Below are 21,000 nucleotides of genomic sequence, written 5' to 3' on the forward strand. Positions count from 1 at the left end.
CGCAAACTCCCCCAAATTGAGAATCAGTTAATATGTTTATGTTAAGGCGAGTGTTCGCACCTGTGTTCGCGTCCTGTTGTCACCCTGAATCAGTGACCCAATATTTGAACATAACGTGGTTTCTGCAGAGAGAAATATCGGCGTTGATTGATGTGAAGCATACCTTGATCAACCTGGTAATTCACAATGCTGGATGATAAATGGTCTTTCATGTTTTACAGGCTAGTTTAACGTTTTAAACTTGCAGCTAATATCAATTTAACTAGTATTACCAATAATTGTTACTAAATAAAAAAGGCCTACGTCCAGAAAACCACGGAATTATCAAAATTTTCTTAATTAAATCGTAATATTCCAGAACATGGTATAATATGGTTCCATTAAAGAAATAAAAAAACCATGTCATATAAGGCATATCCAATCAATGTCAAAATATAGGATATGTATCGAAAGTACATTGACATTATAAATTTATGTTTCGTAAGAATTTTCTTGTGGATTCACGTCATACAATTGAAATGTTTCGGCCTTAATAACGTTTAGCGTTATCCTTGACACAATACATCTCTGAATTAAGGTTACATAGTTTGTGTAAAAGACGTCAAAAAATATTATGTGGTTTGTTGTAAAAAACTGCAAATATTCATTTCTTCAAATATACAAAACACGAAACTTTTTCAGGATTTGACCCTTACTTGTTAAACGATTTATCAAGGGAAACATGTGAAGAGGTCAGTGAAATTAGATAATTATTCATCAATACACTAACCACAGTCTAATTTCGCATAGGAAATTCTTCATAAAGTTCAAACTGAATTTAAAGATGATTCTAATTAAAAGACTTTAAATGTGTATCTTCGTACAAAATTTATGACGCTTTTCAAACGCCGTCAGGAATTTATTTTCAATATGATATGAAGTAACGTTGAAGGTTATCAAGGCATGTGTTTTCAACTCTGCATTAACAATAAGCATCCTTTTTAAGGGAAGTTTTTTTTATGTTACAGAGTAAAAATCACGATATGATTTGAATGCCTTCACTATTTGAAGAAGTAAAGTTGAACTTTTTCACGGCATGTGTTTCCGATTCTGCATTAACAATTAGCATCCCTTTTAGAAAGTTTTTTAAACTATTATTTAGGAATATCACGATATAATATGAATGACTTCATCATTTGAAGAATTATTTTTGAACTTTTTCACGGCATATGTTTCCGATTCTGCATTAACAATAAGCCTCATTTTTGGGGAGAAGTTTTTAGATTTTACATAGGAGTATCACGATATAATATGAATAACTTCATCATTTGAAGAATTAAAATTGAACTTTTTCACGGTATGTGTTTCCGATTCTGCATTAACAATAAGCCTCCTTTGTAGGGGAAGTTTTTAAATTTTACATAGGAATATCACGATATAATATGAATGACTTCATCATTTGAAGAATTAAAGCTGAACCTTTTCGCGGCATGTGTTTCCGATTCTGCATTAACAATAAGCCTCCTATTTTTGGGGAAGTTTTTAGATTTTACATAGGAATATGACGATATAATATGAATGACATCACCATTTGAAGAATTAAAGTTGAACTTTTTCGCGGCATGTGTTTCCGATTCTGCATTAACAATTAACCTCCTTTTTAAGGGAAGTTTTAGATTTTATAGAGTTTGTGGTTTTTCTCTCCCGTGTTGACAGACTCCACCACAGTGGCCGACTACATAGTTGCTCAGCTGTGTGTGTGGAGCAGCAGGGGGGTCAACATGGGGGAAGGGGGGCGTTTGTAGAACGCCGACTGTCAATGTTTCAATATGGTTAGTATTTACTCTTTAATAACACAGACCTTGGTTGATTGCTATTAAAGTATTTGCTAAAGGGTTGAAACATTATGTAATAATACGCATGGTTATTATTATGTGGTAATTGATATTAACACAAGTTATCTTTCCAGAATGGAATTTCCATACCATCTGATTATAATGCTATTTACATTTACAAGTTTATAGAACGCAAATATGAATTCATTTTCTTCAGATTTTAAACGTTTTTTATTCAAATATTTTAATATTTTTAAAAGGTTTTAAAAACTATTTGTCTGTACGATATAATGCTTTATTTGGTCAAATAACAATGTTTTAAATGAAACAAGCGGATTGTGTGAAATCGGTTATATTTGTAGCTAGTATGAGAGCTGGTGTTGTGACGATTCTATGGAGGTGTGATATAACTGCAATGTGTTTTTCCCGGTTACGGTGTAAGGGAGCAGTGCGAGGGGTATTACGTATCCTACCGGTGCTAGCACATTGTCATGAATGCTGTACGACTTGCGTTAATATTATAGGTTTTTCTCAAGCGTAATGTTCACACCATGAAATGTTCTCTATTATTCGCTGCATGTAGTTATTTATAATACCAGGGTGTCACATTCGCACCCAACGACCCACAAACTCTTGGTAAATATTCATAGGCAGAAGTTAAAAGACCCTATCTATTTTCTATTGAGGCATGGCACGACAAAAGTAACAGTATCATCTCAGAATAACAAACAGACCACACACCCGGCTCCCACCCCCACGGCTGGCGCAGTGTCCCCGAGTCACCCGAGATCCAACTGAAGGGACACGCCCCCTCCCACCGTCCTTACACACCTTGTGTTACTGAACCGAGTGAGCCTATCCCTCTTAACCTTAGGCCACGGTCAAGTCGTAGCACTCTCCATAAGCTGGATAATTACCCAGCTCTCAAGACAAACTCGCTACACCTGGATCTCCATATAGAAGCTTCACGTACAGCAGGATCGCCACAGCCTTCTTCAACTCCGGGTAAACAAGTAATCTACCATGGTGAATAGATGGTACGTGCGCAAACAGCATGGACTCCATAACGCACACACGGGTAGCGAACACACCCCCTGAGGCCACGCCATGGATATACATACAACCCGTGGAGGACTTATTAACACCTCTGATCGGGATTAAAACAAAACCAAACATCCATTTCTCTAGAGACTTAATTTTATTTCGTTGTATCTAAATATAAATCCATTCAAGGTCAACATATATACAAAATATACACACAAACATATTCATAATAAAATAAGGCACAGTTTAATCTTTGGATTGCGTCAATGAGACTATCGTGCCCGGTCCCTCGGGGTGCAGCGTGGCCAATCAGCTGCTTGACTAGTCTAGGGGTTATAATTAAATAGAAATGTATGGAATGATGGTCCCTCGCCTGTCTCAGGTTTGTCATTCAACTGATGGTATGAGTTAGTATGCTTGATTTAAGTACGCTTTAGCCTGGAGTGTCTCCGCTAGGCCATGTCCAAATGCTAGCAGGACAGCGTGTGAAGCGGAGGTGTCTATCCTTCTGGACTAATTACTCTGCCCAGCAATGCGGCAGTGCCACGGCAGTCCCTCGCTATTTGCCCTCTGGTTCGTCTCTCGCTGTCGGCAGCGGAATATCAACACAGCAGCCGTAACGATATGTTTGCCAAGAACACCTGTTCAAATGGCTGGTTGACCGGAGCTCTATAGCGCAGTGTGATCGCCACACCAATCACTTTGTCTACTGCACAGCAGTCTTCACGAGGAATGTAGCCGGGCTCTTGCCTTACTGGAGGTATCTAACTCGTCGTGCACGACTCCCTCTCCAACACACACACACATACCCTGTCTTTAACAGCTCTTTATGAAAGGGCTTTGTGTCACCCTAATATTGTCACACACAGGTCGCAGCGTCGTCGCTGACACCGATGGAGTGGGCGGGGAACTGAGTATCACTGCTGATGACACGATAACGACCCTGCATATTACATCGACACTTCCTAAAGAACACTCGGCCGCCACACTTAAAGCACAATTGACGTTACGATAGCGTGAATGGCTACCGTTTTGATGATGGTGCCTTCAATGATCACGTTGGTTGTTGAACATGACGTCCGCTGTTGGCTAGTTCTTGGTGGGGTGCCGGCACATGAACTTATATCACAGTAATGTATTTGTTTTATCTATCCCTGATTCGGTCATAATGGCGGTGGGGTCAGGGGACTCCAGTTGGACCTTGGCGCGTTCTCTCTCGACGAATATGAGGATATATCGCACGGGTGCTCAAATGAAGGTTGTGAGGCGACGGTGGTGGCGGTGGGAGGCGCGGAGGGGATGCTGGTGACGGGGGTCGAGGAACCTGGGAGAGAGTAGGGTGCGGTTGTCCTCAAGTAAGGCATGGAACAGTTCTGATTGGGAGACAGGTTGCCCACAGCGGAGCTCATCCACATCCCATATTGTCCCTGGGGTGCCGCGCTCTGCCCTGCTAGCATGCCGTGGCTCCCTGCTGCAGACATATGGGCCCAGTTCTCTGTTAGGTTCAACATAGGAAGGTTGGCGCTCACATCCCGACCGAAGTTACCTGCAATACAAATAAATCACATGAGACAATTTGATAAAAATGATAAAAATGACACATTACAGATATGACGCAACAGTTTACATTCCTTGGCAGAGAAACATGACGTACCTGGGAACATTCTCGACCTTATTTACTCTGAGCTCAATATGCATAAATACGCTAAAGTAACCATTTACGAAAGCGCATAAGTACAACGAATAATGTCAGATGCTTGAACTAGTTATCTGGTCGTTTATTACAAGTCAAGGACACTAGTTGGTAAAAGGCGTGTGTTTTCAGCTCATTATTTATAAAAAAGGTTATCATAACATTTTACGCAAGGCCATAATACAACGAATAATGCCATATGATTGAACTAGTTATCTGGTCGTTAATTACAAGTCAGAGACATAAGTTGGTAAAAGGCGTGTTTTCAGCTCATTATGTATAAATAGGTTATCATAACATTTTACGAAAGGCCATAATTACAACGAATATGCCATATGATTGAACTAGTTATCTGGTCGTTTATTGCAAGTCAATGAAACTTTGCACATTTATAGCTCAACATTCATGAATAAGTTACTTAAGAATAGAGAAAAAAATTATCTGAACGTATATTACAAATCAAAGTCATTACATAGTAATGGACGTGTGTGATTTCTGCTTAATGTATATAAATAGTTAACATAACTTTTTGCTAAAACACATAACCCATAACGAATTATACCAGATCATTGAAATAGCTATCTGAACATTTATTACAAGTCAAAGACTTGGTAATGGACATGTGTGTTTTCATCTCATTATATATAAATATCTTTTTGCGAAAGTTCATCAGTACAACGAATAATACCAGATCATTGAACTAGTTATGTGAACGTTTACTGAATAAAAGCAATCAAGGGTCATTAATATTTTGGTGGATATACATATTTTTTATGGTGAAGACTGAACACGCAATTTCATAAAAATATCCTCAAAATATTCATGATCCATGATTTTGTTTTTAGTATATATTACAAATCAAGGCCGTTACTTTGTAATGGACGTGTGTTTTATTTCGTACATTATTTTTAAGTGCCCACGTTTGTGTGTGTGTGTGTGTGTGTGTTTGTGTGTGTGTGTGTGTGTGTGTGTGTGTGTGTGTTTGTGTGTGTGTTTCTCCTGACGTCTGTATGCCCTGTATTGACTGACATGTTACAGACAATTACGTCACAGATAACAGTTACTGACTGTGCTGACCGTGGACGATCACAAAAACTGATTGGTCACGTCCAAAGCGTCCGGGCGTGACTGTCACGAGGCCATTGTTGTCCATGACGGAAACTGTTACGTTGTCCCCTCCCCCGACTGCCACAGTGATGTCGTGACCGACACAGTGACGTGACTTAGTCGTGACGACATCGACGGTGCCCCTGCTCGGAGACATCTCGGTCAGGGGGGCACGTGACTGGGGGTCGGTGAGGGGTGGGACCGAGCTAGGGGGTTGGGACGGGGAGGTGACCCCTGGCCGTGTGTGTATCACCGTCAAGCGTAACATTGTTACAGACGCTCGGCTAGTCCCAGGTCACGTGATGGTCAGCTCTATACAGTGGCGTTTGCTCGCCGAATGACCAGTTCGACACCGTGGGGAAGCAAATAGCATGACGTGTTGAAATTCGCGATATTTCTATTTTTGTTTTAGCTGAGTGTATTTCGTGGCTGACGTATGTTTCCCCAGATAGAGATTAATGTAGCTGGGTGACAGCTGACGAAACCGCGCCATGCCATTGATACAGTTACCGTCGTACATCACGCTGCAGACATATTGGTATTGGGTAGAGGTGGAAATCAGCTGGTGGCTGGTCACGTACGAAAACTTGAGACATGAATGACTGACTTATCCAAATACTAAATATCTCACAAAGACACACACTCAAAATAAACCAAATTAGAATGTTGCCCATTCAAGATCTGTATTACTCATGTTTCAGAGTCAACTTTGTAGCATTGGTCAGCGTAGGCCGCGGATTACAACTAACCAGTGGTTTTTCAAAGGTGATGTGAGGGTGAAACGAATATTTAATTCCCAGGACGGAAAATAGTAATATTGCCCCACCGTGTAAAAAAATCCAACTACATTCCAGGGATACAGAAAAAAGATTTTACCATTAACGGGTGTACACGAGTACAGAATGTACATTTTATACAACCCGGATAACAAATAAAAACAATCTGACAAATGTATATTGCCTGTATAGTTCTATATTTGATATTGTTAGTAGATAAAAAGCAAAGGAAAAGAAAAAATACAACCAAGTTTGAAATTTAACCTAATGATATATATCAATTTTAATCTGTGTCAATTTATTTCCATTTCCAATATCATTGCCCAAGGGGACTGGTGGTTTAACATGCATCTTTCAAACACCGGCAGATCACAGTAAGAGCGATCAACTGGCCGAACAATACCCTTCCATGTATTAAAATGAAGTGAAAAAACATCAGTATATATTTTCCGTGAGTTGGCTGTTATTGGTAAGTTATCATTATTATCAGTACGAGCTGTTTTCACTCATGCATAAAACTTGCAGAATTTCTGCAGTTTGATAAATGACCCCATCTACTTTCAAGTCTATTTTAACAGGGTAGTCCATGGATATAAAAAATTAAACATCCATAAGGACTTGGTTTGGTTTTTTGGATTGTACAAATATTTTTGATGTAAGGAAAATACATCCATCGTTGTATTGAATTCTCGAATAATTGAATATTTTCTCGAGGTTACTCGGCTACAACAGGGAGTTTGCAATAAATTAAGTTTACGATTTGAAGTTGAATGTGAAATATTTGAATCATTGAGAATTCTATTATTTTTATTTGGAACTATTTCATATCAATTCTTGCCTGAAACTGGGGAAGAGCGCAAAGGTAACCCACGCCGGAATAGAAAAGTGTTTTCATCTTTATTTAAAAAACTTCATGTTCAAAACCGTTTTATTTTATTTGAAAAAACATCGGTGCTTGATCTAAAACCTATCAATAAATTTAAGAACCAAAGGTCCGTGATCAAGAGATCTAAATAAGTGGCTGCATCTGAAATTCCTAGAGATTCGTCAAGTTAAAGTTTATATCTAAAGCATAAATTCCAAAATATACCTCAAGCAAAAGTTTATGTCTAAAAGAAACAGAAACGTAGATTTCCTCAAGTAAAGGTTTGTCTAAAAGTACCAATCCCTAGAAATGCCTAAAGGAAATGTTTATGTCTAAATAGTATCAATTCCTAGAGATTATTCAAGCAAAGGTTAATGCCTAACATGTATCAATTCTCAAGCAAAGGTTTATCCCTAAAAAGTATCAATTCCTAGAAATTTCTCAAGCAATTGTTTATGTCTTATACGTATCAGTTCCTATAGATTTCGCAAGCAAAGGCTTATGTCTACAACTTATCAATTTCTAGAAATCCCTCAAGTAATGGTTTATATGTAAAAAGTATCAATTCCTAGATATATACTCAGGTTAAGGTTTCTTTGTAATAAAGTGTCAATGCTGCCATTTCTATGACGATGAGTCATCACTGTGTTCATATACTGGAATGGTTCCCCGTTAACCTAAATCAGCTTACATAAGACCAACACAATGAACACCCAGATCGGAAGGTTATTTTCTATTTTTTTACAAGCTAATATTTGCGCTGTGGATAAGAATTTGTAAAACAACACAGTAAATATTGTTGCTCTCAAAGTTAAGTATTTCTTTTCAAATAGTTAAAAGAAATAAATTTCCCACTCGCTATAGCGGCTGGGACACAAGCAAATTACCACTTACTGTGAGGGGGTGAGCGTCTCTGGTACGGATGACTGTATGGGGACGGGCGAGGGTTCCGGAGGGTCAGGCGTTCACAGTGAGGGTTGGACAGACTCAAAGGATTGGCAAACTGATGTGCAGGAGGGGGTACCAGCGCGTGACTGCCTGGGGGAAGGTACCAGGTGCCCGTTACTGAAAATAAATATAAAATAATGTTTAATTCAGAGTCAAACGGCATACTAGGAATGTCAGAAATATTTTCCAAGAACGAGATTGGCACCATGAGAAGCAGCTGAAGCTGTTGCTTCTGTGGCTCTAACCCAAGGCATTATAGAAGATGGCGGGAGGACAGTTATGATCGATTAAATAGATATGATGCTCCACTGTCTGGTGAGTTATTTGCGTTGTGTGCAATTTAGCACATTGCACACTTAGAATACCAGAGAGTTTGGGAGTGGGCGGTGGTAGCAACGAGCGGTTTAGCACCGGGCTTTACTGCGCAGCTGCTGACTGGCAAGGTCTGGCAATACTGCAAAACTAGGGGAAATACACGTGTGGTCGACAAACACAACAACTCGCATTCTTTTGGAAAGGTGTTACTCTTCCAGAAATTTGTTTTCAAAAACAAAAAAGTCTTGCTGCTGACAAAGCTTGGTGAGCAGAGGTGTCGACGGAGCACTTCAAATTGTGCGATTTTGACAGTTTGGCGCTGATCACGTGACGCGCAGCTGATCATATTGGTTGCAACGTTGACACTTCCGTCTCGAGAAAGAGTTCCCAGAGGGAATCGCCAAAATCCCTCCGCCTGTTGAAAGAGTTCTTCGACTGAGAGATGGAAATCCCTCCGCTGTGTGTGTACGTGCTTCGCCAGTGTTCGTGGACTGATAGTGTCATTAACAATGCTTATCGAAATTGAGCTGAGATTTAGGACGCTCCAAGCTTGATAATCAGACCTTTGAAAATCCGTGTGAGTAGATGAGATAGCGAATAATTTATTGATAGGCTGTTGTGGGAGTTATCACAAATACTTCACAATTACGTGACAAAATAGGATAAACTGTTAGAGTATTGTGTATAGTATCGGTAGAGGGGGCAGTGTACATGTCGTCTGACGGGGTCCTTCACACCTCACCACGATAAGTGTGGTCCCCCGTCTACCCGCAGTCGTACGGTCTATCCGAGGTAGTCAGGTCTATGTAGACCGCTACACCTGTTTCTTGCCGGCGACCGGTCGTGGACGCTCGTGGACTATTGTGTCCGAGCCTGCTCTATCGCTAAAACCATATATAACTGTAACAAATCACACCACTCCAACTTCTGAGGAGAGCTCGGTTTGACACGCAGGTGCGAATGTTGTAAGAAATTGAAATTAAAATGACAAAATAAATTACCCCAGTCGTTCACTTAACGGTAAATCCACGGAGGTGCGTATTGCAAAGGCGCTCAGGTCGGGCTATCATGACACAGCTTGATATACATGTGCTATACTTACAGTGAGATAACGACCTGGAGCCATCCCCTTCCTCAACGAAGTCTCTCTCATTGGGCCTGAAACAGGGAAAACTGATTTCATAAGACAATGAATTCAAGGGCAGACAAAGGAGTTGATATACAAATTATTGTAAAGCAGCACTTCATGCACCGTGTTCTGACATTAACTATAATAAAAGCAGCCGCACACTTGCACGTCGCTACAGAAGTGCAATAAACTTGAAAGCAAATCTCCCACCACTTGAAATAAACATATTTTTTACATACTTTTGAAACATTATTTTAAAAGGTATTGTAAAGGAAAATGGGTCGGAATAAAAGATACCATGGCAAAAGTTGACTTTATATGTGGTTCACAGTGTATTGTTTGAATCCTATTGAAACTGGTGTCAGATAAAGTCCTATCATCGCAGGCTACATTTAAGGTGTCCAGGAGGTGGGGAAGACTGCCTCTCCCCCTTGCCCTCCCGAACGCTGCGTTTTGTCGTGGCAAACACGAGCACCTGTGTTTGAGGTAGTTCTCTATGTTGAACATGCGCCGCATACACACGAAGAGCAATCAGCAACATTAAACGTGCGACAAACAATCCAGGCCTGACCCGTGACACTTCCCTCATCTCCTGCCTGGAGAACTAACACATATTGTCCCTCTCTCACAACAATAAACCCTCACAACCCAAAACGGTATCCTCCTCTCACCCACGGGATTCTCCAGCCACTCGTGGGACATATTACCCACCGTATCTACTACAGAACTACATAAGTCTTTACCATCCCTATCCCCTCCCTAATCGTACCCCCCACCCCCCATCACTGTACCCATCCATCACGCTACTATCCTTATTGTTGTACCCATAATCCTGCAGCTTCTAAAGATGGCGTTCGGCATTAGGGGGCTAAAACAAGGACCGGTCGGCTCGGAGTTCGAATATTATAGTGGTGTATTCATTTTAAAGTGCGGCAATGTATCCCAAGTTCTTAAACCCCGGTATAAGTCCGGACTAATACAAGCAGCCCATACCACACACACGTTGCTTTATGAGTGGAATAATCTTGAACACGACGTTAAATATATTTTCACCTCACGTCGTATAGTTATAAAGAAATAAATACACCATATTCCACATTTAATACCTCTAAATTTAAAACGGTTGATTTATCCACTTCTACTGTGATAAAGTGATAAAGTAAACGCGAGCTCTTTGGAAAAGGCGGAAGTAATTATTGATGTGCTATGACGTTCGCTTCTTATCCACGTATGCTAGCTTTCATATACGCAAGCCATAGTTACCGAAATCTGTAAGCCATTTCAATAACACACATATACAACGTAAGCATTATTCAAACTGTTATTCCTAAAAATAGATGAGACCCTTGTAAACGTGTAGTTCCACATCACCATTATGACGTAATCCATGACGTAATTCATGACGTAAGTCACAAGGTGTGTGAATTTCAAAATGAATCATTAAGCGTTGTTCGCCGGATGAGGTGTCTAAAACACAGTGCCATGTCATCTGTATATTCTAGGAGAATAATTACACGGTTTTTCGTGACGTTTATAAAATAAATTCTCTATTTGGCAGTGCCCACTGTTTGGTTTGTGAAGGAAAATCTTTGAAGCTTATATTTTCGGTGATGCGGATATTCAGTAACAGCATGGCCTGAGCTCTGGTTGACCAGATTCTGCCATGGTAGAATACACTCTGATTTCAACAATCAACTCCCACGTGGTGTGCCTTCTCCCTGATATCCTGTTATAATTTGTTTATTTAAGGATCTGAACAATTACAGTTATCCGCTTTAGAATCTCGAGCTGACGAATCCCTTTTCATAATAAATCTGATTTCCCCATGTCAACTGAAGTAACCTAAGCAGGATTACTAGTTGGAATCCAACATCACCAAGATGTTGATCTAAGTTGTTCTATCTTATCTGCAGTCTCGAGACACCTGTCCATTACACTAGCATCCCGACTGAGACTCAGGGAGGGCTATAAGGAGGCTGAGGGAGGCCGAGAGGAGCCAGATTACTTCATCCAGAAGGATGCTGTATAGCCCCACTCCACGCTCTGCACTGAGATTATACCTAACTCGTCCGTCAATTCTTACGTGGCTCGCCCAAATATAAAAAGAGATTTAAACATGTCGCCTACAAACAAGCAAGTCTGCCTGTTGAGATGAAGTTTAAATTTTCTATTAGCAGCCTGTCCGAGCCTAGCAAATCTGGCCCTCACCTCTCTTTGGCGTCCAAGAATGCTTTGGCAAATGGGTTGTGCTTGATTTTCAACGCTGTGATCTGCAAGAAAATAGGACTCATGTTGAACAGTTTGCTAGAAAATAATTCTTGCTTGTTTTCTTGCATCCAAAGCTTTGATATTTAACAGGTGTGCACCAAGTGAAATGCCATTGTTCAGAAGAAACGTTATTTTACTGCCAAAGAATGCATAATAAAATGATATTATAATTTGCTTCGTTAATATAATATTTATGTACATTTATGCAAGTATATCACTCGAAAAGTGGTCATAGTCCGATATGACGCCCAAAGTCTAATTAAATGATTAAAGGTCACGGCGACACTATCATGTAACACTTGGTTTACTGAACACTTAACGCCTAAAGTTAATAAAACAAAACAATGGATGCGACTGATGATGTGGTATTCTTTTACTATGAAAATAATAATGAGTCTCTGTGAAGTGTATGATTCTTTCACTATGAAATATGATTCTTTGACTAAACTCTCTTGACTGTGAAACATGTTTCTGTAACTATGGAATAAATGATTCTTTGACTAACCTCTTTTGACTATGAAATGTACGAGTCTTTCACTATGATATATATGATTTTTTGACGAATCTTTCTCCATTTTAAAAGAAATGATTCTTGCACTATGAAATGTACAAGTCTTTTACTAAAGTTATACCAGATTCTTTGGCTAAAATCTCTGGACTATGAACACTGTCATACTCTTACAATGAAACATGATTCTTTGACGAAGTAATATCTTAATATTTGACCGAGAAATGATTCTTTGACCATGTAGTATTTGAGGATCTCTATGACGTACCTCTTCGTTCTGGTAGGCTGTGACGGCGATGAACTGAGTCTCGGGAAAACTGAACGTCATAATGCTCTTTTTCTGTGTGCGGGAGTTGACACGCACTATGTGAAGGCGGGGTTCGTACTTGTGAAGGGAGTTTAACATGATCTGGAACAAACACGTACAATAAGAATATGGAAACGGATTTCCTATACACTAATGTCAATTTCAATCGACCCATTGTCGTGAACCAGTTGCTGCAAGGGTTATTTACAGACGATGACGTCATTCATGCAGCATGTCTATAGTACAGGAAAGCTTACAAAAAATATTATGGCGAATATGGAACACTTATACAGTGTTTTGTACCGGGTAGTCAACACTGCTTGATCCATTGCGATTATAATTGCTGATGATTTAACCTTTCTTCATCTGTCGCCGTTGTTTTATGAAAGGTTCCTAAAGTTAACGCATACATATTCATTTAGCTTCTCTTAAAATCCTAACAACTACTTTAACAGTTCTTATTTGGCATGAAATGTATTTTGAGGCATTTCTAATCGGGTCTGGCGTCCTAGCTGTGCTCGTGCCGTGACAAGTCATTAACTGGGTGAGTCGACCACCCGGGGCGCCCATCCGCCTCAATCAATGCCAGGGTTGTAATATATCCCCACCCTGACAGAGGCTGCCGTATCACCGCCGACATCACCGATGTCGGTACAGCGTGGATCAACCATCACATCGACGCTGACAGGACACTGAGTTGATGACACACAGATACCGGCCATCTACTGTCACTGTCGTGTCGCAATCGCCACGTCGCTAACCCACAGAAAAACCAGATACTAGTTTCATGCATCTCCACTCTGGAGACGGGGTAACTGTATACATGCCACCTCACTACCTACAAAACGGGACTGTTATACTGTCAATGTGTCTTTTGTCATCAATACAAGCTAGATTGGCAATGCTCTCACTCAGATTGAAAGCATTGACTCTTGACATGTCTAACTTGTATTGATGACAAAAGACACAACGACAGTACGCGAATCAATAGTCATTTGACTTCGATGACATCGTCGTGTCTTTTGTCATCAATACAAGTTAGAGAAGTCAATAGTCAATACTTTCAATCTGTTCTTGTCTAGGTGACATCGATGTCACATGCCTACTGTCATATGTCAACGACTTGGTACCTAGCTGTTCCATCAATGTTTAAGCCGTCACATGACAGTTCGATTTCAAATCATACCGAATTATGTTTATAATGTTTCATGACTGTGTTGATGATTAATGAATAATCCACGCGCTTCCTATTCAATATATTCCACGAATATTACATACCCGGGCGGGTTTTCGTAATAAAAAACATAATATAACAAAGGTAAACACATACGTCATAAAACTAACACGGATACGTTTGAAGTTGTCTTAACCTTCTATTATTCCTCTTTCGATATAACAATATCCCCACGACAGAGTTAACGCTCCCCTCCGACACGGCAGCAGTATCAACACAGACCAGCAGCGCGAGACGGAACACTGAACGCTATCATGCCCATTTCTCCAATACCAAAATTGTTTGAGTATTTGACTAGTTATTGATCTAGCTAACTAGACATCAAAGGGGACAATTTCTACATAATTTGCTGGCTGGTGATTGTGTGTTGGGGTGGTGGGGTCAGTGCCGGCGAGAGGCAGTCAAGTGGCACGGTCCTTGATAGAACTGGGCGACGCAGAATACTTGATAACAACTACGTTTGAAGTTGCCGTATGGGCTCGACATAAGTGGTATTAACAGAGTCGTGCGGATATTACCTGCTCAAGTATTGCTCAGTTATTATAGCTCTCTCTCTCGCGTGGTTTTGATGTATTTGTTACAAGCTCTATTAAATGTTTAGTTTAAATTTGTCAGATCCCCTGTTTCAGTTGGTATCCAGCTACCCCCCATCCCGATCCCCACCCCCACACGATGCTTATGACAAGGAAATGAGGTCCTTACTTGAGATAAAGACTCAAATATTATCTTGTCAAATGCAATTGTAACCCTCTTCATAACCGGCTCCTCTTTGAACTAGGAAGAGGCTGATTCACCCTACCCCCGTTGCCCCCGTAGAACGGTACACGGGTACACCGCTTCCACCGTCGACGGGAAAACAAGCTACTTGTTTAGTTTAGATAATAAACATACGCCATCTCTTTGAAGCACGCATTTACTGTTTGTTATTAAAACTTTTGTCCTGAAAATATTTTTTGCTAGAATGTAGGGGCAATCTCGAAAACGGGCGGGGGTAATTTGTGCTCTAAGGCTTTGTCGCTCACAGAAATTGAGATGGTACCGTGTATAGTCCAATGTGGTATACTTGAACGCAATAACGAAAAATGAGCTCATCTTGGATGTGTTTTAAATTTTCTTATCCGACCTAATTTTGCCTCCTGAACACTTCTTAAATATTAAAGTAACAGATCGAAATATAGCTGCATTTCACTTATTTTGTGAGCATTTGGAAAACTGCACATCTAAAGGAAATAAAATTGTGCCATAGAAAATATTCACTATGAATATTTTTTCGAGGTTAGTACAATGTGATTTAACTGTGTGATGTGTCATTTTACAGTGCCAGGTTAGCTGAAAGTAAGTAAAACCATTTTAGAAATAATTGTATTTCCGAACAATTTGAATGGCACCAAATACATTAAGAAGAGAAATTAGTCTATCAAAACCTTGATGCGTACCTGGCCTCCCCCGTTCAATTTGTTTGTCAGCTTCACTTTGCTGAATGAGATGGGCTCCTTCATCCAGTGGGCGCCAAAGTTGGGGGAGTCGGGGTGGATGTAAACACAGTTGGGGGCAGCGGGCTCGGCCTTACCCCCGGGCACCCAGTCCCCGTTCACGTACTTCCACCTGTGGTTGTCTACCTGGACGAAGTCCAGCAGAAGGGTGTACATAGCATTAGGGTCCAGCCCCGTGATGGACGTTCGGAATACGGGGAACATCCGCCTGAAATAAGAAAACACATTTATTCTGAAAAAATGATCAATAATTTATTGAGGTACCTCAAATTACAGTGAGCTCTGGTAGACTATTTCGTATGAGTTATTTCCAAAGTCCACCTACCATCAATCATGTGCTCTTTAAGAATATTTAGTCGTTTACAAATACTGCTGCTGAAATTACCTCTAGAAAATTAACGCTTTGGTTAAATATCATAAAGGATTGTATTTTAAAAATAAGTAAGAAAAACTGAATTAAATATTGTATATATCGACAGGGTATATTTTTGGTATAATCGAAGGCAAAAATCAAAATGTTAAATTCTCGAGGTTAATTTTATTTTCCACCAGTTCAACCTACTGCTGGAATATACACGGAAGTCATGTATGTCACGGGTTAGTCCTCGAGGTTGGAGAGCTTTTTATTTTCACTTACGAATCACTTAATATTTTGAATATGAGGTTAATAAGAAACACGTGTTGTGAAAACTGTTTCCTGTAAATGTAAATGCTGCACTACTACATGATCACTACTGTATGCTACAGTTTGGACACGGGTTCACAGATTACTGTGATCGATATCGATGTGTTTTATATTGGGACAACTGCGGCGATAACAACGGGGGTAACACACGAGAGTTAATGGTTTATTTATATAAAAAATATTATTTTTAATACAGTAGGCACGTGAGCTGCTGGATGTAGCAACTACAACCGACTTCAAATTAAGTATTTAGACTAAAATACAACATACCATCATGTTAATTTTATGTCTATGATAAAATAACTTGAACATACTGTGTGTTTTTTGTGTGTGTTTGGGTGTATATTGCTAAGGCAAACAAAATTGCACTGTATGATAAAATTAACAGAAATAAGTAAACAATGAGTTAGTACCCAGTGGAATCACTTATTGTACTTTAAAATAATATTTCCGTACATGTCGGTAAAGGAGAAATATGGGATGAATATTCTCGGAATATTTCAATTTTACCTTCTTCTAAAACATTTGTAATGGCACTGGAAATGTTTATTTAATATTTTGCAATATATGAGTCATACGCAGCGGTTATATGTAAAACCAACTACATTTTGGAGAAGCAGTTTCTAAAAGTTAATCCATCACACAGATTTAAGTACAGATGTTTGTGTCTCTATTTGTGACCTGTTCCTGTAATATTTATACACTTCCTTGACAAAAAATAAAGCAGTCATTACCCGTGTACTTCATGTATATCCCACAATTTAAAAAAAAGACATAGCTAGTCACGATAACGTTGAACGAAATGTCCCGTTGTGCCAATGAAATCTTATAATTATCAACATTTTGAAAACACGTGAACATTTAAAAAAATGTACAAGCGGAGTAAAGCAATAATAATTTGAATGAAAAAATATTCGATATTTGAAAATTGATAATATTCTTTTTTATATTTTCACTGTTTGTGTCCTTTAAAAGATGTGTTGGGAGATAATTCGATGGTTGCATAGTGTAGGTTATAAAATTACAATTAAATTCAGGTAAATCACATTTTTAGCTCGTTACTCAACACAAATTGTTATCTTTGGAAATGGAATTCGGAATGCATGCATGAAGTATGCTACTCGACGATCTACTATAGTGTGATAAGTGTACGGGATTGTCCCTATCGCTCTTAACTAACCATGTCGGCAGTTTAAAAAAATAATTTAGGTATATGAAGTTAAATTCACATTATTTTCAGTACTGAAACTAAAATTACTTACAATGTAAGTGTATTGCAAAACTATTTTCCTTACTCTTTCATGACGACGTTAGTTTCGATACGTAACTGTAATATACATGTAATTTACCCATAATACACCCGTAACATCCGTGTAATATACATGTCATATACCCATAATACCCCGTATTATGGGTGTAATATACATTGATGTTACTAACATACTATGCAAGAATGTTTCTCAATATACAGTGATGTTAATAACAGACTATGCAAGAATGTCTCTATGCCCTATATGAGGAAGTAATACGCAACACTAGCAAAAATACCATCATATTCATACTATTTGTTCTATATTTAAGAATCTCTCCTTATCTCCGTATCCTTATAATCAATATCAACGGTTCTTGTGTCCATCATAGACTATCCAGGCAAATGTCTATTTACAACTGTAATCAGATGATACATTTCTGAAAATGACAATAAACTACATGGTTGCAAATGACTAATTTCATAACTAAATTGCAGACATTATTCTAAAACTATCTTCGTCGTATTTATGTTTTATCCAAATGTTCCAACAATATTTAGCTTTGCGGTGGGTATTATTAGAAACAGTTTTGAGAAGTCCATGTATGTATTGTGGGTCAAGGGGAGGTGAAAGTGGAAACAGTGATGTTGTGACTGAGAGACGTGAGCATCCGAAGTGATGGCACAAATTATCCTGAGAAGGAAGTAGCTGGTTGTTGACATTGCTCTATTTAGGTCCCACATTATTTCCAGTCAACAACTATCTATTGCTTGCATGGACTGATTTGCAGTCGGTATTTGTGTAAAAAACTATATTAGGAAAACCTGAATGGTGAGAAATTTCAATGTGTCATTAAGGACCTATATATATCAGTTGATTCTTATGACGTAGGAGGATGTGGAATGTACTTGCAACACAAACTGTGCAATAAACTTAAAAAGCATATAATGGACTTGGTATTAAATAGATGGTGCTTAGAATCTGTATGATTACAGACAAGCTAGGAATGTGTGAAATGCATTAGAGAACCTACAAGGAATCAGGTTACTGAAATACTTAGTAGCAAAGAATGCAATAATTCTCAGATTCGCCACTATAACAGCTAATGGTCTGGGGTGTGCTGACAGTAACTGCACCCAAGTAGCCGAGTCACTTAGACGGGGAAAGAATATCAGAATCTATCTATTCACTACTCAGAATCAATTATCCCGATCTCAAGGAGTATCATGGGTGCGTCTGAAGGAGACCTCTGTCAGCATCTCATCTCGTCTGTAGGACCAGATGGTTATAGCAGTCTGACGCCACTCAGTACCTCTGATCTATCTACATCATAATAAATAAAACCTTAAGCATAGAAGGATGACAGGGATGGGGATTCGGTCTACTGGCTCCAGTCGCGGGATCAGGAAACTGGCATCGGGAATTGTCATCAATTTTAGGCATTGGGTTAGAAGATTGTATGGTATTGTCCAAGACTGGCTTGGTATGTCGCCGAGTTGTAGTCGGTCTCAGTGGCAGTATTTAACTAGCAAATGGAGCAAAGCGTCTGTCAACATGGCTATTCTATCCCACCAGTGACCGCGTGTCCGCTCCGCGCTAATAGTGCTACCTAGTATGCCAACTCACACCTCACCCACCACACCTAGCATTCACATACCTGCCCATTGATTTTAAATAGATACTTACATTATAACAAAGAGTTTATTTATTTAACTAGACCTAAAATAAAATCTACCCCTGGATACAGCCCGGCCAGGGTGCAATATGGGTTAGAAAGGTCTGTTCGGCTGAGCTGTGAATTCAATGATAAATGCACTTGGCGGTATATAAGATACAGGTTATTCACCTGGCGTTATAACAGATACGAGTAATATCCCTGACACTGTAGCAGATACAGGTAATTAACCTGGCGTTTTAGCAGGTACAGGTAATTAACCTGGTATACGTATTAATACAGTTGGTAATGGCGTTATTATGGATACGGGTGAACCAAATGTCACCCCGCCCTAACGACGATGTTAACATGCAAGAGACACTGACATTGATCATTGAAATCATCATATACCGGAAAGGTCCGGGGGCTTCTAATCCGGGTATCCGAGTCCAATGTTTGGTCCGGATCCGGAGAAGATACATCCATTGTGACCTACCTGCCGTTTTTCGTAACAATCATCTCGTTGGTAAACTCCTTGAATTTTCCCCACAGATCTTTATCCTCTAACTTGACAGAGAGCTGGCGCTCCGTGGGGTCGCCTTTCTCACTCCCCACATTCATCTCCGTGTCCACAGCATTGAGGAGATGGTTGATGTCGACTTGGGCCTTCATGTCGGCAGTGGGGGGTCCTGGGGGACTACACGTAGGGGCTGCGAGATCGCACGAGGGCGCTGAATCTAACATGAGCGATGTAGGAAGAAGCTGAGCCTTGGTCTGAGAACTAGCCAGGGTGGAGAGTTACACTGAGAGCTGCTTGACGCTAAATGCTCGACTCAATGAGGTTACATTTGTTTACAAACTTGTAATTCAACTACGCACAAACCAGAGGAGGTCCTTATGTTACAACCCGCGGCCCGGCCAGCCAATCAGCGGCAAGAGGGGGCGTGTCCAGCCAGTCGCTTTCTCGCGCTGATTGGTCGCTCGTAGTGATTCAAGGTGATTGTCTGTGTAAACAGAAGGAAGATAATGAAGGTAGTGTAAGTGTATCGAAATCCCGAAGTGTCATGTGAGGATTGTGAGTCTAACGTTGCTCACTGACCGTGTCACTGTCATGTCGGAGACCCCCGGACATGGGGACCCGGGGAACCGCACTCCCCTAGACGCGGGGATCGAACTCAGAACGTGTGACAGTGCTTAATAAAAAGATCAAGTTTGAAAGTAAGCCCTTCGCATAATGTGCAATTGTGAGGCAAGTGGGCCTGTGTGTTTGTTTAACTCCCCTCTCTGGTCAGGTAATAAGATTAGACCGGCTTAGAGAGCGGGGGAGATAGCCCTACCGCGGAGAGAGCTTCCTCTCCCCTCTCCCATACTGATACAACTCTCGCACACATTGCACACACTGTAACCAACGAAATATTCAACACTCTTCTGTCAAGAACACTTAAAAAAATTGGCAAATTAGATACTTTGTTAGAGAAAAAAACAACTTTTCCAAGATTTGACAATTAGTCATTTACGCCCAAAGAAACGGGTTGAAAATGGTTAAAACCTTTTTGAAAATTTCCGTTTCTCTTACAGGGTCTTATCAATTTTGTCACATACATAGATTAGTTTTCCCTAATACTGATTTGGTGTAGGAACGAATCTGGTGAATATATTCATCGGTATCAATGATTTTATCATTGGTAGAATTTCAATAAAATATTATAATTTAAATAATTAGTCGGGTTGTGAGGAGAGACAGTGAAGCATGTCCGTGCAAGGTTAAATTTCGTAAAATTAAATTATCCATTATCTGTATAATTTATCACAAATCATTTATTGTTGAAAGGCCCAGCTTGTGTACGGCCGACAGCGATGGAAGCACTACTCATATTGTTGATCAGATCATGGCGCCAATCGGTTTTATC

At 39.9% G+C, this 21,000-nt stretch overlaps 1 protein-coding gene across 2 annotated transcripts; it reads right to left on the reverse strand.

Moving 5' to 3' along the window:
- Positions 1–3,001: 3,001 nt before the first annotated feature.
- Positions 3,002–19,963, reverse strand: LOC124140024 (T-box transcription factor T homolog 1-like). 2 transcript variants are annotated; one of them, XM_046507361.2, is made up of 7 exons: positions 19,587–19,963; positions 15,445–15,709; positions 12,736–12,876; positions 11,900–11,961; positions 9,665–9,720; positions 8,194–8,364; positions 3,002–4,404 (listed from the first exon to the last, which is right to left on the reverse strand). In XM_046507361.2, exons 1-7 carry the CDS (start codon positions 19,832–19,834, stop codon positions 4,022–4,024), a joined length of 1,326 nt encoding a protein of 441 aa, XP_046363317.1. In that variant the 5' UTR covers positions 19,835–19,963; the 3' UTR covers positions 3,002–4,021. The 2 variants fall into 2 exon arrangements, with proteins under 2 accessions (XP_046363317.1, XP_046363316.1); XM_046507360.2 differs by having other exon boundaries at positions 9,665–9,735.
- Between the last annotated feature and the right edge of the window lie 1,037 nt (positions 19,964–21,000).

Source organism: Haliotis rufescens, unplaced genomic scaffold (genome assembly GCF_023055435.1).
Source record: "Haliotis rufescens isolate VD_foot unplaced genomic scaffold, xgHalRufe1.0.p SCAF_5, whole genome shotgun sequence".
Lineage (NCBI taxonomy): Eukaryota > Metazoa > Mollusca > Gastropoda > Lepetellida > Haliotidae > Haliotis > Haliotis rufescens.